We start from the raw sequence: 21,583 nt of genomic DNA, 5'->3' as shown, positions 1-21,583 counted from the left end.
GCAAAAGGCAGGAAAGAACACGTTGCTCAAAGGGGGTGCCAGCACCAAAAACAAGGAGGTGGGTCAGATTTAAATCTAAACAGGTCCACCGCACATCCATCCTAAGGCCACTGTTTATAAGCAGAGAGAGGCAACTTTATACACAAAGATCACACACTAGTGATTCCTGGCTGTTCCCAGGAAGAAAAGCTGTTTTTCAGCTGAACTTTCTGAGAACTGCTCATGTAAATAAGACAAACCTCCAAAAACACACAAGGCTGATCCTCAACTGAAGCGTCACATGGAGAAAGGCAAATAAGCCACAGAACAGGAGACAGGGAAAGTCCAGCACCAAAAAACCCAAGGTGCAACTTTCCTAAGACCTTTGAAACACCCCTGAAGCTCGAGGTGGTCCTACAAAGAGCAGGGAGTTGGACTCAATGATCCTTATGGGTCCTTCCTACGTGTCGATATTCTATGATTCTACGAAATTGGGCCAGAAGGTGCCACCATGACAGAACCCAATGCCAGGGTTGTTGCCTCCTCAAATGGGGAGCAGCAGCACCAGTGATGGTCTGAACCACCCCCTAAACCTCCCACATCTCACCTTTATCTCCCCTTAGACAAACCACCTCAGAGCTAAGGCCACAGCAGAGTTTGTAAATGAGATTTTTGCCTGAAAAATGTGCTTTTAAGCCCTTTGCCTGCTCCTCCCACCGCGATTTAGTTTTTTCACAGCCTGGGCATCTGCTGCAGAAGCCACCCAGCTCACACAAGCAGCGCACTGTGCTCAGCCAGCATAATGTGACCTACGTCCAAAACCCCATCCCGCTGCTGCAACAGACTCCCAATGTATTCCCCAGGTCTGGAACTAGCAACCTGCCAGTATTTGTGGGAAGGGCGAGGCCAAGTAGTTTAAACTACTCTGGAAAAGCCAAGGAGCAGGGTGGGAGAGCAGAGAGAAAGGATTAAGATAAGGGTATCACAGGATTAGAAATTCCTCCTTCTCCCCTTCTCCCTATCTACCCTGCTCACCTCAGTGCCTTATCTGCCGGCAGGTTCACACGGGCACTCATCCTCCTCACATTAGCACAGATAAATCCCAGCATCTTTTCAACAATTCACAAGCCAGCATCTGCACCACTGAGTTTGTTTGAGCAAAATCATGCCAGAAGGGACAGCAGCATCCCAGATGAAGGGACAACTACCCGCAGGGAGGGCAGGATGGCGCAGGAGGCCACTTCAGCCTTTTGAGACAAGACCATCTTTTTGGTTTCCCAGCCCTCCTTCCAAGCATGTTTCACCTCATGGACACATGTCCTCTTGGCACTGCTCTGCACAGGAATGTGGCACCTCTCCTTCTTCACATCTGAGATGGCTTTGGATGCAAGCTGAGCCACCCAGCTCTGCCTTTACTTTGGGAGAAACTCTTCCCCAGCCTAGGAAGGAACCTAAAGCTTGGATCTCCCTGCAGCCAGCAGCAGCCCCCACACACACCCAGGCGTCCTCTCATCCAGCCAACGCAGGGTCACATTTTCTTATGGATTTTGGAAAAAGCACATTTGGGTCCAGCTATCACAGACTGTTCATGGACAGACTCAATTCTGATCCCCTCTCTGCTCTTGTGCAAATAGCTTCTGTGGGGTGGAAAAACAACATGCCAGGCTGAAAGCATCTTATCCTACTAAGAGACAATTGCACCAAGGCTTTTGCTGGCAGGCATCGAAGGGGTTTATTTTGTCTTTTTAAACACAGTCCTGAGTAACCTGGGGGGAGGCACAAGTGCAAACAAGACCTTTGCCATCCACCTCCCAGGCTGCACCATCCAAAATCCACTGCCAAGAAGGTAAACAGCTCCCAGCATGCTGTGAGCCCCAGGGAAGGGATGGCAGAGCAGAAGGAAAGATGCATTTACCAGTTGTGTTAGTCCTTTCCAAGCAGGGAGATGAGCTCCCACTCTCCATGCAGTGCTGCTGTGCTGTCCCAGTATCTTCCATCAGCAAATACAGTCTTTATAGAGTTTGTGGCCAAAAAAGCACAGAGGAGAGATGGGGCAGTCCCCACAGGCGATAAGAAGTGATGCTAGCAGGGCTGAGATAAGGCTTTAGCACAAGGGCTGCTGGTGGTGGTTATCCCATGTGGGCTGGGTGTCTCCAGTGGGGACTGGGTTGTGACCAGAGCAGCTTCCCACTGTGGGGATGAACCTGCCCTGTGGATGCACCAGGATAACAGAGGCCAAGAAGCACCCACAGCAAAGCAGTGAGGGGCCACACTGGTTCCAATGGACACGCCTGGGGCTCAGCCAAGGGGATAAATGCAGCGACAGGGCAGAAAGCAGACAGAGGGCAGAAAACCAGGAGCCAGCAGCTTTCCCACAAGAGCCCACAATCAGGTTTCAGATGCTTTCAGTGCAGCCAGCATCAGTTTCTGCCCACCAGTCAAGCAGTTTCCCATCTTCATCACCAAAGGGAGAGGCAGGGACGGCACAAGTGCAGCCTTACAGCCTGGATACCCTGGGACAAAAGTCCAAGCTCACACTGAAGCCTTGAAGCTCCACCTGAGCCCCCAGGTAAGAACACTTCCAGGCCTGCTGCAGGCTCAGGGACAGCCCCCCTCAGGCTCTCATGCTATTTGACATTTCTTTCCACAGCAAAGTGTTTCACAATCCTTGAGCAATCCTTTCCTTTTCCAATAACAAGTGACATTCCCCTCATTCTCCGCCAGCCCAGACGCACAACCACAGGCACAACCAGCAGCTCCAAACCCTCCCAGCCTGCAGACGGCCACGTCAGAGCTCTCCCCATGGGCTGGCACCAGGCAGGTCTGGCTGCACAACGGGCTGCTCACGGAGCATTAGGAAAGGTTAAATTTTAACTGGAAAGTCTTTCCCTAAACAGCCCGACTTGCCTCCCGAGCCTGGCTCCTGTAATTGAGGCATTCCGCTTAATCTATTTAACTTCCAAGTGTGCTGCTTCTGCCATAACTCGTTTGCCCAAAAAGAAATTGCTTAATGTCTCTGAATATTAATATATCTACATATTACTGAAAAGCCATAGAGCCAAAGATGACCTGTTTCTCATAGCAATATAAATACTTCCTTGTCCTGACAAAGGCACAGGAAAAGTAGCTCTACATCAGAATGTAACTGAAACCAATAAAGAGATTTGCTCTGAAAGAAATTAATGTGAATCAAATCCCAAGGAAACAGATTTCATGGCACAATCCACCTATGTTAACTGCTCAGTAGCCTCCCAAACTGCCAGTCCAAAGGCAACATACAGTAAAATTTATGTTCTGTGGTCACTCAGACACACATCTGGGGCAAAGGCTTGCACTTGGAAATAAAAACCCATTGAAAACATCTCTGCAGGAGCTCTGCAGCTTCCAAACAGCACCTAGGAACTAGGTGGGACTGAGGAATTAAACCCCAGAGGACACAGGGCTGGTCCCACACACATCCCTGCATCCAGTAGGGAGAACACAAGGGGTTAAAGCCCACAGTGGGCTCATGCCACAGGAGCATGAAGGGCCTATTTAAGAAGAAGACTCAGAAATAAGGAATTTTGCCAGTTTTTACCCCTGATAAATCCACATTCCAGTCTGTCAGCTATCTTGTTATCCCCAGAGCTGCTGAAGTGTCTTTGGCTGTAACTATGCATGACTCCGGCTTTGAGTAATGGAAATAAAGTATGTGCATTGCGACTGCAGCGTTCTTTTCCCGACCCCAGAGAAAGGAAAGGCAGAGCAGAAGGAGATCCTAGAGCAGCTCAGGGATTTTGTATGGAGAAGTTGAAAAGCTGCTCCCACCCTGCCTCAGCTGCCCACCCCACCAAACCTACCTGGGGAAGGATGCTTAGAAGTTGTAAAGGGGGATGATGCCAAGTTTTAGCCTAATGCAGCAGCTTTTATTGTCTGTAATAACAAACAAATAAATACTCTTCTAGATTCACAAGTCCAGTTGAGCTGGCAATTCATACCCAGCAAACATTTGGAAGCAGTATTGTAAAATTAAACAAAGCTATCATTTACAGGAAACCCTGCCTCGAGTACAAATTATAGAGTTGTTAAGTTTATCTGGCAATGCCTTGCCCCTGAGTGCTATATAATTATTCCTAAATCTTTCAGGAAAGAATGCAAATATTTTAAGGCCGTAATTCATTGACAAGGAGGAAGTCTCGTTTAACCTTTTGGGCATATTTTGATACCCAGAAATTAACCCCTACTCGCCACAACTATTTCTCAGTATCTCTTGAGCTGGCTGGCTGGCGAGTGGACCCATCCTCTGGTTTCGGAAAGGCTGGCAAAGGCTGGTCAGGAGCACCAGGCTTGCCTGGCATCCTCGCCTGTTCACAGACTGTGTTTCCAAAGCAGTTTCAGGCTGGTTCGGAGCAGCCTTCCCGGTAAGGGAGGTTTCAGGCTGCTGAAAAGGCTGGCTGTTCTCACGGGGGTTACGGCAAAAAAGTGCTATAAAGGAGCCTTTAATAAAGCAGAGGGCTGAGTTACGTGGAGCTCCTGCTAGCGAGGCGCCTGCCACCGGGACCCTCTGCGTCCCTTTGGTGGATTCAGTGGGGCAGAAATAGTCCTGAGCCCCATCCCTTTGAGCCTTCTCTCCCCACAAAACCACAGCCCTCCAACCAGCCCCAATTAACTCAGTTTAATTAGCCAAAGCCACACAGCCAAGAGCACTGCCACCTTCCCCAACGCCCCACAAAGAAGAGGTGGTAAACTCATCTTCTGCTCAGGCCCTCCCTCCAGCACCCGAGCGCATCATCTACCACTGGCAGCAAATCGTTTGGTGCATATCTCTGAAGAAACGGTCACTTGCAGCCAAAAGGGAGAAGAGGGTGTGCATTCCCTGGGATAGGCATTTGCAAAGCAACACATGCAGCCCACCCGTCCTCCCAACAGCACCCACCGGGCGAGCACCTGCTGCCCATGGGGACTCATCCTGCTCTGGAGCAGCACCATGCCTGCAGGGTCAGGGCTGCTCTGAAACCATAACATGTAATGTGCCTGCTATTAAGCTAAAAAGGAAACAAATCCACCAAAACACAGAAGGCAAACCAACACCCATCCTTACCTTTTCAGAAGGTAGCGCTCACACTATTGTATTCTGCTCCCCGTGCCATGATTTATTTAATAAGAGCTCAAGGGTGGGTGTTTTCTTGGCACTGCTGCTCCAACAGCAGGATGCTGCGGGAGGAAGGTGCTAACAGCCTGTCATAGAGGAACGCCACTGTTCACAATTGCTCAGACATGGGAAGCAAGCAAGTACTAGATCAAGGTTAGGCTGCAGCAGTTACTCCAGTAGCTTTGTATAACCAAACAATATCCATGATGCACATCATCTCTCACAGATTAGTGCTTCTGATATGGTGGGTCTCGAAGGCGAAAGGACCTGGTTTCTTCCTCCCGGTGGAAACAGGTCAGTGGATTCCCTTCCTTGCAAATAGGTAAACCCAAGAGTTTTTAGTACGAAGATGACGGCTTCACTGAGAAATCACCCAAAATGGATTTAAACCCAACTCCTCTATGATGCTCCAAACCGCCTCCTGGGTCCTTCCAGAAGCTGTCCCAGTGACACAAGCCCCTTTGCCTCCTCTCCTATGCAATGACACGTTGTGAACCTTCTTCCACACCCAGAGTGGGGAAGAGAGGCCAGGGCCCGCTGGCGTGCTCGGGGAGGCAGACACGTGGGCAATGGAACCAGCAAGCGATTGCAGGAGACGAAAAGTGATCTCATTATGAAAGCTAATGAAAACGAACCAGTTATTATGTAAACAGCACTGAATCATTAGCAGATGCTATCAAAGCCATTTTTTTCCCCCCACTGAGAAGAAAAGCACCCTCAGCTCCAAGCCAGAACTCTGGAGGATGCCCGTTCCTTTTCCTCCAGTCCAAACCAGTGGCATTGTGCTGAGCTTTGATCTGCACAGCACGTTTCTGCCCAGGCAGGGGCATTGCCATTGGTGCCTCACCACCTCCTCCCACTGTGCTCCTCCAAAACTGCCAGCCAACACACTTTAGAAACCCAAAGGTTGGCAAGTGGGCAAGAAAAGCCACCCCACACTATTCAGAGCAAAGGTAAAGCCCGCATGCACCTGGCAAGGGAACTATTTTCCATCAGGCTTCTAATTGTGCTGGTTCCTTTGATCACATAAACACCCTGTCCTCCCATGGGAACAAGCCAAGGAAAGCAGGAGGTTATTTTTGCCCCCTTAATGCTATCATGCAATGTCTCTCCCTGTCACCAATTTCTTTTTGATAGCCCCACCATGAAGCTGCTTGCTCTTTAATCTTCCATGGGGCAAAGTTACATTTAAAACAAACAAACAAGCAAGTCCCTTGTAAAAGAGGACACTGCCAGCCAGTTGGCTATAAAGACACTCAAACAAGATCCTCATGTTTGTAGGAGAAGCAAAAAGCTGCATTTCAGCCCAGTAAAAATCCTGGCTCCGTCTTTATGTTCCAAGAATGCTGAATCGAAACAGGCTCCGCTCTTTAAAAAGAGGAGAGTACAAAGAAGCAAAAAGTTTGTATTAAAACCCATGTAATCTTTTTAAAACACCATTATTAGAACCTGTAGCACCAGCCAAGAGTGATTTATCACCCCCTGTCATCGCAGCCTGCAACACAGAGCTTTTTATACCAAACTGTCAATGCTACCAAGCTAAAGCCCCAGCTCATAATTTCTTAAAGCTGGCCCTCTGCTGCCAGCAAATCCCCTAAACCCCGGGGATTTGGGGCTCCAGGGCACTGCTGCTCCTCCAGCAGAGCTACTACATTGCCTTGCAACATCCTTAACATCCTCCTGCTTCGGATGCAGGATGCTCAGTGTTTAGTCGCATCACCCGGGCAATGCGACCCAACACCGAGCATCCCACATCCAAAGCAGGAGGATGTTATAAGTCAACACAGGTAAACAATTCACTAAAAGCAATTTTGGCTTCTTCCAAAAGGAAAGGCAACAGGCCATAAAGGCTTTACATTTCCCAAGGCAAGCCCAACGTACCATGAGGTGCCCGGTTCTCACAGCGCAGTCAGAGCTTTTGGAAAAGCAGACACCCTGACATTTGGGGTTTTCCTGTGAAGTTGTTACTCTAACACACCCCAAATCACCAGTAATTTCTAGAATAGCACTGCAAACCACAAGAGGTTAAACCGACTGCACATTACTTAAGCTAACCTAAGTGTGACCCCTGGAAAGGAACAGCTATTGGATGTTGTGGTTCTGTAGAAACTCAATTACCAAAGCCAATTTCCTATGAGCATTTAGGAAAAAAAAAGGAAGAAGAAGGAGAAGAAAAAAAGCAGCAACAATGCTGACAATGTGCAAGGGCCACATATTTTCACCTCCCGAAAGCTGCAGCCTCGCCTGTGTAAGAACTGTTCCTGTTCCCACAAAAATGTTGAAACATATTTTAAACATTTCATCATTGTTTGCTCCCATCTGAATTTGCTTAAAATCCAGACAATTCTCGACTTCTAAATTGGAAACGCTGAGAGAAATACTCCCTGCACCTCCTTCACTCAGGGCAGCTCCTCTCTGCTGTCCACAGCCCTCTCCTACACCAAAACCAGCAGAGAGGAATCCCTGACAGGGAAGCAACAAAAGTCCAATTGTGCAAGCCACAAAAAATACAAGTAGAAAGATAGGAAACAAACAGATTTAACTTTCTTCTTAAAAGATGAACAACAGAAAAGCATTTCTAAGAGTGATTGGCAGGACAGGCAATGCTTTACATTGGGAAAGAGGCACTACAATCTGAATTTCACATCAAAATCAACACTGGGCTGCTCTTAAAGGCCAATCCCATCAGAAGGTACCCCCCCCACGTGCACTTCTTAAGCACCACCTCCATCCTTTCACGCATCACCATCCATTGGGACCATCACTGCCCATGGGGACCACCACCCCACCTCACCCCTTTCCTGGGCGCCACAGGGACATGAAACGTGCAGGACTTCATGGCACAACCGGGGGGGGGAAGACACCTGTGGCATCTGCAAACAGAAACCACCGTCCCATGAAACCCATCGCAACCACATCCTCGTGGGGACAAACCCTGCCGACAGTCCACGTGGCTGCCAGCAGCCCCCTGCACGTGTAAAGCCTCCGATACTTCCTCTCTGGCTCCGCTCTTCTCAACACGTTGCTTTCTTGGACCACAAGAAAATCCCCTGGAACAAACACGATGCTTCAGCCACAGCCCCTGTGGGGCTGCAAGGGCAAAGAAAAACAACACAGACAGCCCGAAATCTCAGCCAGAAAGGCAAAATAGTGTCATGAAACACAAAGGAAAGTCTTTAACAGGGAAGCAGGTACGATGGGCTACAACAAAGTTGTTCTCTTTTAATTAAAATGATGGGCAATTATAAAACATCGTAATAACACAAGCGGCAGCTTTTTTCCCCAAGATGTACAAATCCCAGCAAACAGCACAAACTGCCCCTCCCAGGGCACCAGAGGGATTTGCTATGGGATATGTTCGAGCACACGAGGTAATTTAGGGAGCAAAGGGGGAAATTCAAGTGTTTTGCTGGGCCCGCGCATTGCTTAGCAATGGGAGAAGGAAGTTATCTTCATAATCTCAAAAGAAAGAGAAAGCAGGAGGAATGTGAGGAATGCGAGGAGGTTATTGCCCCGGAGACCGGGGCTGGCAGCCAGCGAGGAGACACACACTCTGACCCCTTTGGCTGACAAGAATTTCCTTGCCCCCCCTCCAGCTAACATCCCCTCATCCCCCCCAAAAAAGGCAGAACAAAAGCAAGGAATAGAAATCTGGTCCTGGAAGGTTGCTCCTCTTCTCAGAGGAGGCAAAGGATTTTGCAGCAGATAGGATAATCCTGATGCTCCATCCCAAAACCTGCGGGTTTTGGGGAGCACAGCAGGAAGGAGATGTGAAGGATTGAGCCCATGCAACTCTACATCTATGTGCATGTGCACATCTATAGAATTCCCTCGGGAAGCATCCCTCTACTTATCAGGCGAATGGCTACAGGTGTAGGGGACAGGAGGTGAGAACCATGCATCCAGCACCATTCCAGATGCCCTAGCAGTCCTTCCCCATCCGTGCAGGCTCCTGGATGCTCCCAGGGTTGGCAACCTACTGCACATAACCAGGACAGTGGGGTCTGCACAAGCCAACAGCCAGCACCACAGAGCAGGATAAAACCATGGACATCACCACCCTGAACAACCTGGGACCCTTCCAGCCTCCTGGGCAGGCACTACCTGCACCTCCAAGACAGAAGATGCTCGTTGGGACCTCCTCCCAACGGAGCTATCTCACACCTAGTGCCTGCGCACAGCAGTGATGCTTCAGGCTCAACTTCCTTGCAGAAGGAAGGATAAATACCACAGCAGAGGGGAGAGGCAGGGAACCGAGGCAAACCCAGCGCCTCGCTGCTGCGCCGGCCTCGCTCTGCTGCTGTTTCAGCAAGAATAAAAAGTCTGTTGACATACGAAAGCCACAGAAAATCTCCCTGAAACTACAAAACAGCACTGAAAACATTGTGCAGCTCCGGCCTCCTGCCCAATGTACACACATCCATTCAGCCTCTTCGAAAACAGCTACACGTCTAAGGAAACATCTGATAATTAAGGCAATTTGAACAATAGATAATAATTTGACTATGAATTGTACGGAATGTAATGACTGCTTATTCTGGCAGAAAAAACAGAACTTTCTGTGAAGTGTCTGCCAAGGAAAACGATACTCCCACTCAGCCCGGACCACTGCAGGCAGTTGCTGCTAACCACATGCTTCACGCTGCCGGCTGCTAGGACACGGCGCTGCTGCAGCCCAACAAAATCCCGCGCTGCAGAGCTACAGAGGGAGAAAGTGGAGTCCCAGGCGAGCACCCGGACCCGGTGCAGCCTCGCCAGTGGCCTGCGGGCACCCTGCACGCTGCCAGCTCCCCCTCCCGCTGTTTCCAGTTGCTAAATGACATTAGAAGCAGCTAAAAATACTTCAAGCGATTCTCTCATTTATTTTTCCATGGCCAGCACTTGGCATTCGCCACAGGGATGTTCTGCAATGGGCACTTCTCCACCCATGGAGAGGCAGGCGATCACTCCAACACCACCAAGGACCACTGCCTTTGCTGGACGAGTCACTGCAAACAGCTACAGCTGGTGGCCAGGCAGCTCCAACGCCTTCAAAGGGATGGTGAAGAGGACAAGGCACTGTCTGGTACTTCTCATACCCCAACGAGCCCAGGAGCTGTCTCGTGCAAACCGACTGCAACAGGCTCCGCGGTGCCAGACAGCCCGAGTAACACGGTCCTGGACAAGATCCAGAAACGGTTTCTGAGCTGGAAGAGAAGCACATGAAAAACTAAGAAAGCCTTTGCTGAACTCACTACGTAGAACAGCAATGGCAGCAAAGCAGCATTCCCAACCGGCCAAGGCGGCACATCCAACCAATGCACCAGCACCCGGTTCACAACCACAACAAGCAGCAGCAGGACAACAAGGCACCCCTGCCAAGGCAACTCTGAGCAAAATCCCGTGAGTGCAAACATCAGGAGCTGAGTGACTCCCTCCGTCATGGTGCAAGAACTGCTCTCGTTGCTCCCAACAGATAAATGCAGCTATTCCGGTTCAAATAGACAAAGATTACACCGAGCATCTTCATCAAGACTGAACACAGAGTGCTACTTGTGCCCAGCTCCCTGCACAGAGGTCCAGGCTCACTCTGTGCTCCCCAAAGGGTATCTTCCACTCCAGTCTGCCTCCGTGAACTCAGGACAGCAGTGCCATCCAGAGAAGGCATTACACTTCTGCAGGGAATTCATGGGTTAACTGATAACACTTTCCACCAGTTTCTTTTCAATCCAGGAAAAGAAACATCTATTTCTTCCAATTAGCAGGAAAAGGGAAGGAATTTCCATCTGTTTAACACCTGAGGGCAAGAAGGAGCCTCCTGAAAGAGACTTTTTTGTTTTTAAATCACAGCCACCTACTGTGGGTCTCCGGATGTCACCAACACCAGCTCGCTTTGCATTTCTTTCTGCAGCCACACCAGAGCAACCAGGGTAAGGTCATCCCACGGAGTTTTGCTCCATCACTACCACAGCCCGGACACATGTGGGTTCAATAACGAACAATACTCTTCAGGCAGCACTTGAACAAAGTGAGTAGCTACAGGCTTTAGGACCCAGACCTTCCTTAGATGCACCCTTTCCTCAGGAAACTTAAAGTGACTTAAAGTCATCTTAAAAGCAGCTACAGGCTGGTACTCTCCCCATACCAGCTACTCTATATACATCATCAGATTCGAGTTTCACAAACCAGCCATCTACATCAGCTCTACACAAGCACTGATCTCTCCAGCAGCAGCACCAAGACTGCATCTCACCACTGCCCTGAGCTTTGCAATGTACCCATCACACAGCTATAGGTGCAGGAGCTAAAGATCACCCGGATACAAGGCGGTACCAAAGGGCCGTGACTTAGGAAATGCTTCCATGCAGATTTATAGTATTGGTCTCCTGACACCTCTAACACCAAGTTAACAGAAAAGGAAACAATTTTTGTATGGTCCACACTACAAATAGCACATTTTACACCTCTTATCAAGCCAGCAATGAGTTGACCAGCCACGCATTTCCTTCCAAAATGCTTATGTACTTCAGCAAGATACAACCTGTCATTTATGCATATTCTAATTAGGTCCTAAACCTTGCCTAAACAAACATTAAACTGAACTGCTGGGTAATTCTGAACAACAAACAGCCTTTTAATGTGACTGATACAGCAATGATACAGATGAAAAGATTGTTGGAACGAGCACTTCCTTGAAAGAAAAGATTTGTACACACCTACTGCTCTAGAAAACATCAAACTGGCCCAAAAAACCCCTGTGAGATCTGCTAAACCCTAAATAACTCCTGTGCCCATCTGGTAGGGATGTTTCACTTGCTGTCACGCAGCCCAGTGCAGGAGCACATCTGCCCATGCCACCCGGCTGCTTCACTGTGACAATTCCAAGCCAATGTTTTGTAGGATCAGTAATCCCTGACAGGACAGAAGCTCTACACTGACAGCGCCACAGCTTTTAGGACACTGTTTTGGAAAGGTGGTAGGAAGTTTCTGTCTGCACCCAGGGATCTAAAGCAATCCTGTGAGAGAATGGGAGAATAGAGCACCATACACCAAACTGAAACAAAACCCCAAAGAACAACTTAATGGACTTCAGACTTGAGTTCATACCGGTAACAACCATGTTTCCATGCGCCATCCCATCAGCATCACAGCCTGCTGAATTCTCTCCAACCTTCTCCACCACAGTTTAGTGAGCAGAAGGGTGCTACCAAGCAGAAACCACCCATTTCCACCCTCACCCCACTGGGAAAGTCATCCAAACACAGCCAGCTGTTTCTCTCACACATATTTATCTTGTTCTCGCTTATTAGCCAGGCTCCCAGGTAATTGCCCTTCAATCCACTTACCCACCTGAACGAAAACACACCATCACCTGAGACACCAGCTGAAACGTCCGCAGGGGTAGCACCCTGCTCCAGGTTTGAGTGCCACCACACTACACTTTACAGCTCTACACAGCACAAGTCCTCTAAAGACTTCCACCACCCTGCCCGGAACACCCTGGAAAGCAGGATGATGTTTAAGACTTAACTTTGCAAGACCTGTTACTTCCCAAGCGAGGCCAGACACAGCCTCCCCGCGCCCCTGGGACGGCGACACAACCCTGCTGGTATTTCCAGCGCGTCTCTGCAGAAAGCCCTTCTTTTGTCAAATAATCTTACCTTGCTCATCACATTTCTCTGACCCCTTGTTCCAAAAGCACGTGGTCAAACTGACCGCAGCTGTAGAGCTTCAAATGGAAGCCCTGGCAGCATGATCTACTCCTGACACCCTCCAAAGCTCACCGAGTCATCTTAAACAACAACATATAAAATAAGGACTAGGTCAAACCTTCCCAACACCGGCTGCGTGAGGAAGCCTGCTCAGGTCCTGATCCTCCACTGACGAGGGCTGGACTCAAATCAAATCCCAGCCCATTTATTAGAGACCGTTTTAAAAGCAGGGAGGGTGAAGGGGGGAGAGAGTATTTTAACTGCAGCCAGTCAGACGTTTCTCATTAAAATATTTCTTGGAGAAGCAAACGGGCCTGCAATTTTATTCAAACAGATGTAGGCTAAACGCATATCATTAGTCTGATAATATAAAAGCGCAACCGACTGAAATCATTTCAGTTTTGTCAGTCTAAAGGATAATGTATGCATATCTGGAGGGCACACCAATGGTAAAGATTACCCCCAGCTCCTCTCTTAGCCGTCTAAAGGTATTTACTCGGGGTCTGTCTGTGTTGTGACAGTGTCCTAGACTGAAATGAATGCCTCTAACACTCCACATTTTTGAGCCATTCAGTCATGCATTTTTGTTATTGTTGAAAGTAGTGCGAAATTGCAGTGCATGAGCCGGAGTCCTTGGTGGTCTCCGAGGATTCCAGCTAAAAAGGCACTTCCTTTGTTCCGCGGAGAATGCGGTCCAGTAGGTCATTCAGAAGGGGAAATAAAAGCAGCGGCCCTGGGAGGGAGATGAAGGATGGAACAAAAAAGAATAAAATGTTTTGGGTGGGAGCACATTAGCTACCATTTCCTACCGCTGCCGGCTGCGAGCACTCCTGTCCCCTGGATGCGCCGCTACCTCGGGACGGACGTGGAGGGAAGAAAGGGAAAGAAGCGAAGGAAGAAAGAAACCGCTCCCGGTCTCCCCGCCTGCAGGGCCGCGGGGCGAGCGGCGCCCGCGCCGGGACGGGGCCGCGGGAAGCGGCAGCGCCGCGCAAAGCCCCGGCCGAGCGGCGGGGCGCGGAGCCGCAACAGGCGCGGGGCGCCGGGCGGCCGGGGCGGGATAAGCGCCGAGCTCCGGAGGGGCGGAGAACCGAACAGAGCCGAGCCGGGCTGCGGGGAGCCGGGCCGGGGGGAGCTGAGCGCGCACCCCGCGGGGCCGCGTCCGGGCCGATCGCGCACAAAGGCGGCGGCGACGATCGCGACTCACCGTTGATCTCGTGGCTGGGCGCTTCGCTCTGGCTGAAGCCCTTGGCGGCGTAGAGCCTCCGCACTTCGGAGCAACTTTTGGCGCGGGGCTCGGCGGCCAGCAGCAGCGGCAGGCTGAGCGCGGCTAAAGTGCAGAGCAGGGGCGGCAGGCAGCAGCCGCGCCGCCGCGGCATGGTGCGGCCGGGCAGGGGCCGGGCGAGAGCGCCCCGAGGCCGGAGCCGGCCCGAGGCCGAGCCTGCCCCGCCGCGCCGCGCTGGAGCCGCGCCCGCTGCCCCGCACCGCGCTGCCCCGCACCGCTGCGCCCCGCTCCGCTGCGGCTCCGCTCCGCTGGCCCGGCGTGCGGCGGCGCTCTGCAAACTTGGCCCGGCAGGAAGCACATGGGGTGGTGGAGGAGGAGGAGAGGGAGGAGGGAGGCGGGGAGGGCGGCAGCCAAGCAGGATCGCGCAGGGCCGGGACAAGCCTCTACAGCCCCCGGGAAAAGCAGGAGCTGGGATTCGCCCGCCCAGCGAGGCGGAGCGGAGCCCGGGCCTGCCCGCACCGCCCCGCACAGCCCCGAGCGGGCGCCACATCGCCGGAGTCCCCCCGCCTGCCCCGCAGAGCCCGGTCCCCGAGGGACACCCGGCCCCTCGCCTCCCGCATCTTGGAGCCGGGTCTGAGCGTCTCCCGGCGCGGGAGATCCCGCCCGGCACCCCCAGCTCCCGCACATCCCCAGCCCCCGGCTGTCCCGCAAAGGGAAAGAAGAATTCCCTGGAAAGGGCTGGGCTGGCTGTTTTTCCCTCACTGGGGCTGTTCGGCTCTGCCCCTGGTTTAATAGTTTCGCTAAGGTGATGAATTTTGACATCGCTGTGACACGTTTGAACTATGTGTTGTCAAAACCAACTGTTTCTTGTCACTAGTCTTCCATTTCCAAGAGTTTGGCAGGACAGAGGTCTTGGGAACACGGACACCAAGGTGCTCCAGCCACTCTTCCTACTTTGTACCCCGGCCCTGCACCCAGACACATGCATAGATGTAAACAAGCCCTGCTAAACCCTTGAACCAGGGGTTGAAGTTCAGCAATTGCTGCTTCTGTTTACTGACAATCACAGAAATAGCACTGCAAGAACAACTGGCACTGCCATAATTTCGCTGTAATCACTGAGTCGTAGAGTCAACTGAGTTGGAAAAGACCTTTCAGATCATCAAGTCCAACTGTTGCCCAGCACTGCCAAGGCCACCACTAACCCATGGCACTGAGGGCCTCATCTAGCCTCATCTACATGGTGTGTGAACACTTGCAGGGACAGTAATGTCAGTTCAAGGCTCTGCTTATGGAGGCCTTGCTCCTGCCTGGCATGGTCTCAGTGCTCGTGTCCCCTGGGTGCAGATGCTGCACAGGCAGCTCTGTCCTGCTGCAGAGTCTGTGTGTCCGCAGTGTCGTTTGCCCCATGGCAGTGTAATGGCCTGGTGGCAGCATCGTTTAAAAACAGCGGTTTACATTTCAATATGCTCCTTTATTATTTCTCTCACTGCCACTTTGGGGAAGGCCAGAGCGAAACAACAGCAAAGCTGCCAGCTTCACCCCCTTGCTCTCAAGCTTTTGTCCGCAGAACGCCGGGGGTGTGTGTCAGGAGGAAAAGACCATTCCCATTCCATTCATTTCCCAGCAAAAGCATGCCAACAGCAAAGCTCAGCCACGCTGCTCTGCCAAGCCCTTCACATGGGAACAAGACGCTGGTGCAGCTCCGAGCTTCCCAAAAGCGAGAGAAAGTCACATTAACACAGCTGAGCCTGCTCCAGCTGTGATGGAGAGGGTGCTGCTGCGGGAGGGATGCAGGGAGCATCCCCTGCCTGCACGGGAAACGAGCCACACCATCCCCAGGGGCAGAGCTGGAGCTGACTTTAACTTTAAAAAGCCTCCAGAGACAACTCCAGCCATGCCGATGGGAAGGGGTGTTGGGATCTCGGTCACCCTGCCCTCCGCTGGGGCCGCTCACACCGAGCTGGTGAGACAAGCCAGGCCAGAAGTTCTCATGAAGTTATAAAGTGTCCTGAGAGAGAATAATCCTCTAGGATCTGGCCCTGCAATGTATGACTGAGTTCTGGTTTTCAAAGCGCTACCTCACCCTCCCAGCCTTTATTTGAAGAGACAATGTGAATTTTAAAGAGAACTCAGCAGGGAGCACTGCATTTTTTATTCCAAAGTGAGAGAGAAAACGAGAGTGAGAAAGTCTGTGGGGTTAGAGACAGCTTGCCATTTGTTGTTTCTCATAATCCCATACCTCGGCGGGATTTAAGAAACCTCCTGAAAAACACGGAGGGTTTTGTCCAATGCTTGATCAAGTAGCTCAATCAAAGGCTGCAGCAAAACAATGGCACTGCCTGAAATTTTTCATGAAAAAACTCCTTTTTCTTTTTCTTTCAAGGAACAGAAAAGTAGCCCCGCTCGAAAAAAGAGATTTTTTTCTCTCCTGCAGCATTTGTGCACATCTGGCAGGACCTCCCCAGCCCCCTCGCACCAAACCACTCGAGCGATTCCCCTTCCCCGCTCCTCTCCCTTTCCCAGGAGAAAAGCAGAAGGAAAAACCTTCAGATTAGTTTTAAAAGGATGTTGAGGGTTGGGATTTTTTCATGGTGAAAACTTCTGACCACCCCCCCCCCTAGAGCTCTCCTCTCCCCATTAGAAGTTCTGCCCCCAGACTCAGCATTTCTTTTCCAGCCATGGAGGCATGGGATGCTCCCATGTCCCATGCCCCGGCACAGGGGACAGGGACAAGGTGACATCACCCCATTGCGCCAGCACGGAGCCTCCTCCAGCAGATGCCATGGCATCTTGGCATTTCAAGCTTCCAGCATCTCATCCAGTGGAAAAACTGCAGCTCTGCCAGCTTTGGGGCGAGAGGGAAGGGTAGGGAAGGAGAAAGCAGCAGAGACCCGGCTCCTCCACGGATCCTCTTCAATTCCCTCTATGTGCCACCTCTCCCCTCCTGCCCAGCCCTCTGGCCACGCTGCTCCTGCCAGAGCCTTTGTCCACGTACAGTTATGTCAGTTTAATTAAAACCATTTTCAATCCACTCTAGAGGAATTGGGACAAACCCAATCAGTCCCCATTGGTGAGGTACCAGCTTCCACTACAAATCACAAGTCATTCCCACCTGAGCGGGGTGCACTGGGTGGGCTTTAACTTCAATTGGTGGAAGTGGGGCAGTCCCTTGGCAGCAGAGGGGAGCCCCAAGCCCAGCAGCGGCACTGATTGCATCTGAAAACCCTGCTGGAGCCCTACCAGGGCTTAAACTTTGGTTCTGATTTAATTCTGGCCCTGGCCAGAGGTCTGCCACAGCCCTGCGGCATTCCCAGCCGTCTGTCAGGGAATTTAATGGGGGGGGTTGTACTTGGATAAAGATTCCCTTTAGGAAAACCTGGCTGAACGCGGTCCTTGGGCTGGCTGTCATTAAGGGTGATTAAATCCTACACTCTGGCAGGAAAGCCTGGGCCACAAGGAGGTTAGAAAGTGCTGAAAGGGAGCTGGACAGGCGTGTCTTCCCAGCTCCAGCTCATCAGCAGGAGACGGCTCATTGCAAACCCCAGCCAGGCGCGTTCCCCCTCCTGCGGCAGCGCGGTCGGGCTGGAACCAGGGAGGCTCCAGTGGAAACAGGCTCCTTTGATAAAACCCCAGATCCCACAGATTCGGGGTGTGTTTAATGCAGGACATCTGGCACGAGGATGGGGGGATTCTACAAAGTGATGCAGTGAGTCTGGGTTTCAAATGTCAATGGCCTGATATTTTAGGGTGAGCAGAGCCAATGTTTTGGCACTGGCTGAAGGCTCCATTTATTTTTACCACTTATTTTTATCCTGGGGCTCATTCACCCCATCCAGTGAACAGAACCCCCGCCAGAGCTGCTCGGCTGCTTGGTTAACTGGGGTTAGTTTCTTGTTGCCTTCTGCAGTGCTGTGCCCACTGAAGCAAGATGGGAAGATGCTGAGAGGACAAGGGGAACAAGCTGGATGTGCAACAAGGGTGACACACAGCTTGCCATGTCCAAACGAGCTTGCAGTGCATGGGGCTTGCTGTGCAGAGCTCGAGACCATCTCCGTTTTAGGGAATGCAAGAGCTTGTCTCTCCCCCAGCAGGACAAGATGTTGTCCCAGCTCTGTCCCCAGACACCGCAGGGAGGAGAGTTGGGGACACACAGCTTTGAAGGGCACAGGAATGCACTCGTTTTCACAGATTTTCATGCCTGCACTTCCCGGCTCTCCCAGAAATGACTGTGTGGCAGATGGCTCTGACGTGCAGCACACTCGCACCCAGCGAGTAAAAATATTCCCCAGCAGATTCCCGGCAAGTGAACGTCAGTCTCCATTGCTCCAGAGCTGGCCACGGCTTCCTCTTCTCTCCAGTCCCCCATGGCGGCTGTGCAGAGGTCCCTGGGTTGCCTCTCCCCAGTGGCCACCATGTGGTTCCCTGGACCAGCGCTGGCATCCTGGATCCATACCGGCTCGGCCGCAGCCCTTCCCACAGCCCAACATCCCCAGGGACGTGTCAACATCTTCCCAACCCCAGGTGCCCTCACACCTGGATGTCACCAAGGAGGCTGGATGACAGGATGGGACCCAGGCCTTTGTCAGTGTGAATTACAGCCACAACGTTTAATCCTCCATCCATAGAATCCCAGACCGGTTTGGGTTGACGGGACCTTAAAGCTCATCCAGTTCCAATCCCTGCCACGGGCAGGGACACCTTCCACTAGAGCAGGTTGCTCCAAGCCCCTGTGTCCAACCTGGCCTTGAACACTGCCAGGGATGGGGCAGCCACAGCTTCTCTGGGCAAAGTCACACTTGGAGCCGGTGTTTCCCCTTCTCTCTTTCGACCCGTTTTGCCTCCTGTGTCCCAGGTGATGCTGAAGGGATGAGCCACTTCTGCTCCCACCCACTAATGGAGCCCTTAAGGGCTGATGTGCATCCCTGCTGGAACAAGGCAGATGTCTGCGCATGAAGCGCTCGCTGGACCGGTGCCCAGGTAGAAGCTCTTTGAAGGGAATGAAAGGCCCTGGATGAAGTGCTGGCTGCAGCAACCGGAGTTGCTGGAGCTGCCCCTCTCAAGCTCACATTGATCTTTCTAAGAAGCCAACTTTCACCTCTCTGCTGACCATCACGGTGCGGCTCCATCCCTAGACAAGCAGAGCTTGACCCAGAGCACAGCACCAATGCTGCTGGTGGAAACCAGCCTCCTGCCCAGCGAGCAACTGCCATAGTGGGGATGGACGGCATCAGAGGGGACTGGGATGGTCTTGCTGACAACTGAGAGCAACCGGCTCCCTCTTCCTCTCGCTGTGCTCTGTGGGGTTTTAGCTGGGTGTTCAGGTATACGTAGATATTACTTATTTTTAAGCAGTGCCAGCTGGCTGCATTACCTGCTGCTCTGAACATGCCTCTCCCACTCTATCTCCTTCCCATGGTAGGAGATTATTTCCTGCTTCTCCAGACAGCGTTGGGGTTGTTCCCCTCTGCCCCAGCTCTGCAGGGACCGAGGCCATACAGCCAGTGCCACACAATGGGGCCATGTCCAGCCATGCTGTGCCGTGCCAGCCGCACGTGCCGAGCCCTGGGCTCTGCCAAGAGCAGGGTCTGTTTTCTCTATGGACAGGAGATGATAGGAGAAAAAAACCCCAACAGCTTGAATGGTGGCCAGGGAGGTTTAGGTTAGCCACTGAGAAATGCTTTTGTGCAATAAGATCCCAAATCAGTAGCTGGGACAGGCTGTGGAGTCTTGATGGAGGAGGGATTCTGAGAACAGAGAGAGGACAGCTTGAGGTCAGTGCGGCTGGGCCAGGGCCAGGTATCTGAAGCTTTTTCCAGTCTTAATCCCTGCAGCTCCAGGGTTTTGTGACCCCCCCCCTCCCCGCTGGATGATGGGCTTATCCATGGACTGGGAGAATTCCCGTTAACGGGCAAGACCAACCCAAGCACAGGCAAAGGGTGTGCGCTGGCCACAGCACTGCTCACAGCACCCACAAACCTGTTCTGTGCAGGGCTTCAGTATCAATAAAATAGTGATGAATAAGAATAAAATAATGATTTTTTTTGTTACTCCCAGGCACTCATTGTGTTTAAAGGCTCATTCAAAAGGATTTGTAAACACAGAGTGGAAACCGTGTGTGCTTACCTGGGTGAAAGGAAACAAAACCTGCTCCGAATGCCCCCGGCAGCAGCAGGAGGTGTGGGCAGCGCACACCCCACTTGGGGGCTGGATTTGCTGATGCGGCTCCTCTCCCGACAGTGCCATGCTGAAAACAAAGCCCAGGAAGGAGCAGCCCAGACAACAGGGCACAGGATGAGTGCCAGCCTGAGTCCTGCTGCTTGAGGAGGGCTCACCAGACTTTGACCTGGATCGCAAAGTCACAGCTTGCATCCCCATGAGGTGTGATGCTCGTCAGAGGGTGCAGTGTGATTCCTGGAGGGTGCAACCCTGCCCATTGTCCCAGCCCCTGAATGGGGGAAGCAGGACACCATCCATCCCTTAGCAGGGATGTGCTGCAGGGTCAGACACCATCCATCCTGCAGCAGGGATGTGCTGCATGATCAGACACCATCCATCCCTTAGCAGGGATGTGCTGCAGGGTCAGACACCATCCATCCCTTAGCAGGGATGTGCTGCAGGGTCAGACAGACACCATCCATCCCTTAGCAGGGATGTGCTGCAGGGTCAGACACCATCCATCCTGCAGCAGGGATGTGCTGCATGATCAGACACCATCCATCCCTTAGCAGGGATGTGCTGCAGGGTCAGACACCATCCATCCCTTAGCAGGGATGTGCTGCAGGGTCAGACAGACACCATCCATCCCTTAGCAGGGATGTGCTGCAGGGTCAGACACCATCCATGCCTTAGCAGGGATGCGCTGCAGGGCTGGGTACCACTCCTCCATGAGGAGCACAGGCAGCCCTTGCCTATGTCCCCCCAAAGAGCAAACAGTGCCGGTGGGGCCGGGGCAGCACACACGCTGCCGCACATTCGTGGTTGTATCACTGCTGCTTACGACCCTTCTTTTTAATCTCCTTTTCTCATTCCCCTCCACTCTTGCCCCTCACCCCCTATGGTTTAAAGTTCTCAGATGAATATATGCAAGTTGTGACTTGCGGGTAGCGAGCAGGGGCTTGCGAGGAGAGCGGGGAGGAAGGAAAAGAAAGAGCGATCTGCTCCAAGTGCCAGCGATTGTTTTTATCCTTTCCAGATGAAGGGAAAAGATCATGTTATTTGTTCGGCATAAAGTTCCAGGTCTTCAGGAATGAAATCTGAGAGCAACATGTCAACAGGCTGTGTGAGAGCCGGGTGGATGGCGGCCTTTGTGCTCCCAAACACCAGCGGGGCCAGCACGCTCGGCTGTGGGGGGAAAAAAGGCTCCATTCTCACACTCTGAAGTGGTGGCATTAGATATCAGCAAGATAATGGGCCCAGGGCCTAGCCCTGTTCCTGCTCCCAACTGAACAGCCCCAGGCTGCTGCCTTTGATGTGCTCATTTATTTGCCTTTTCTTTTCATAGATGATATTTTTAACTGATATTGCGGTTTGATCATAGATTGGGGGGGAAAAGGGAGT

The 21,583-nt window shown here is 51.9% G+C and overlaps 1 protein-coding gene across 1 annotated transcript in view; it reads right to left on the bottom strand.

The window, feature by feature from the left end:
• GPC4 (glypican 4) overlaps positions 1-14,413 on the bottom strand; it is a 66,198-nt gene extending 51,785 nt beyond the window's left edge. Inside the window, exon 1 of the mRNA XM_030497944.1 lies at positions 14,006-14,413. Within this exon, the coding sequence (XP_030353804.1) occupies positions 14,006-14,177 (172 nt within the window). The 5' untranslated portion in view covers positions 14,178-14,413. The remainder of the gene's footprint in view (positions 1-14,005) is intronic.
• Positions 14,414-21,583: the final 7,170 nt, after the last annotated feature.

Source organism: Strigops habroptila, chromosome 9 (assembly GCF_004027225.2).
Source record: "Strigops habroptila isolate Jane chromosome 9, bStrHab1.2.pri, whole genome shotgun sequence".
NCBI lineage: Eukaryota > Metazoa > Chordata > Aves > Psittaciformes > Psittacidae > Strigops > Strigops habroptila.
Note: the sequence above shows the minus strand (reverse complement) of the source record. Positions and strands in the feature narration are given on the sequence as shown.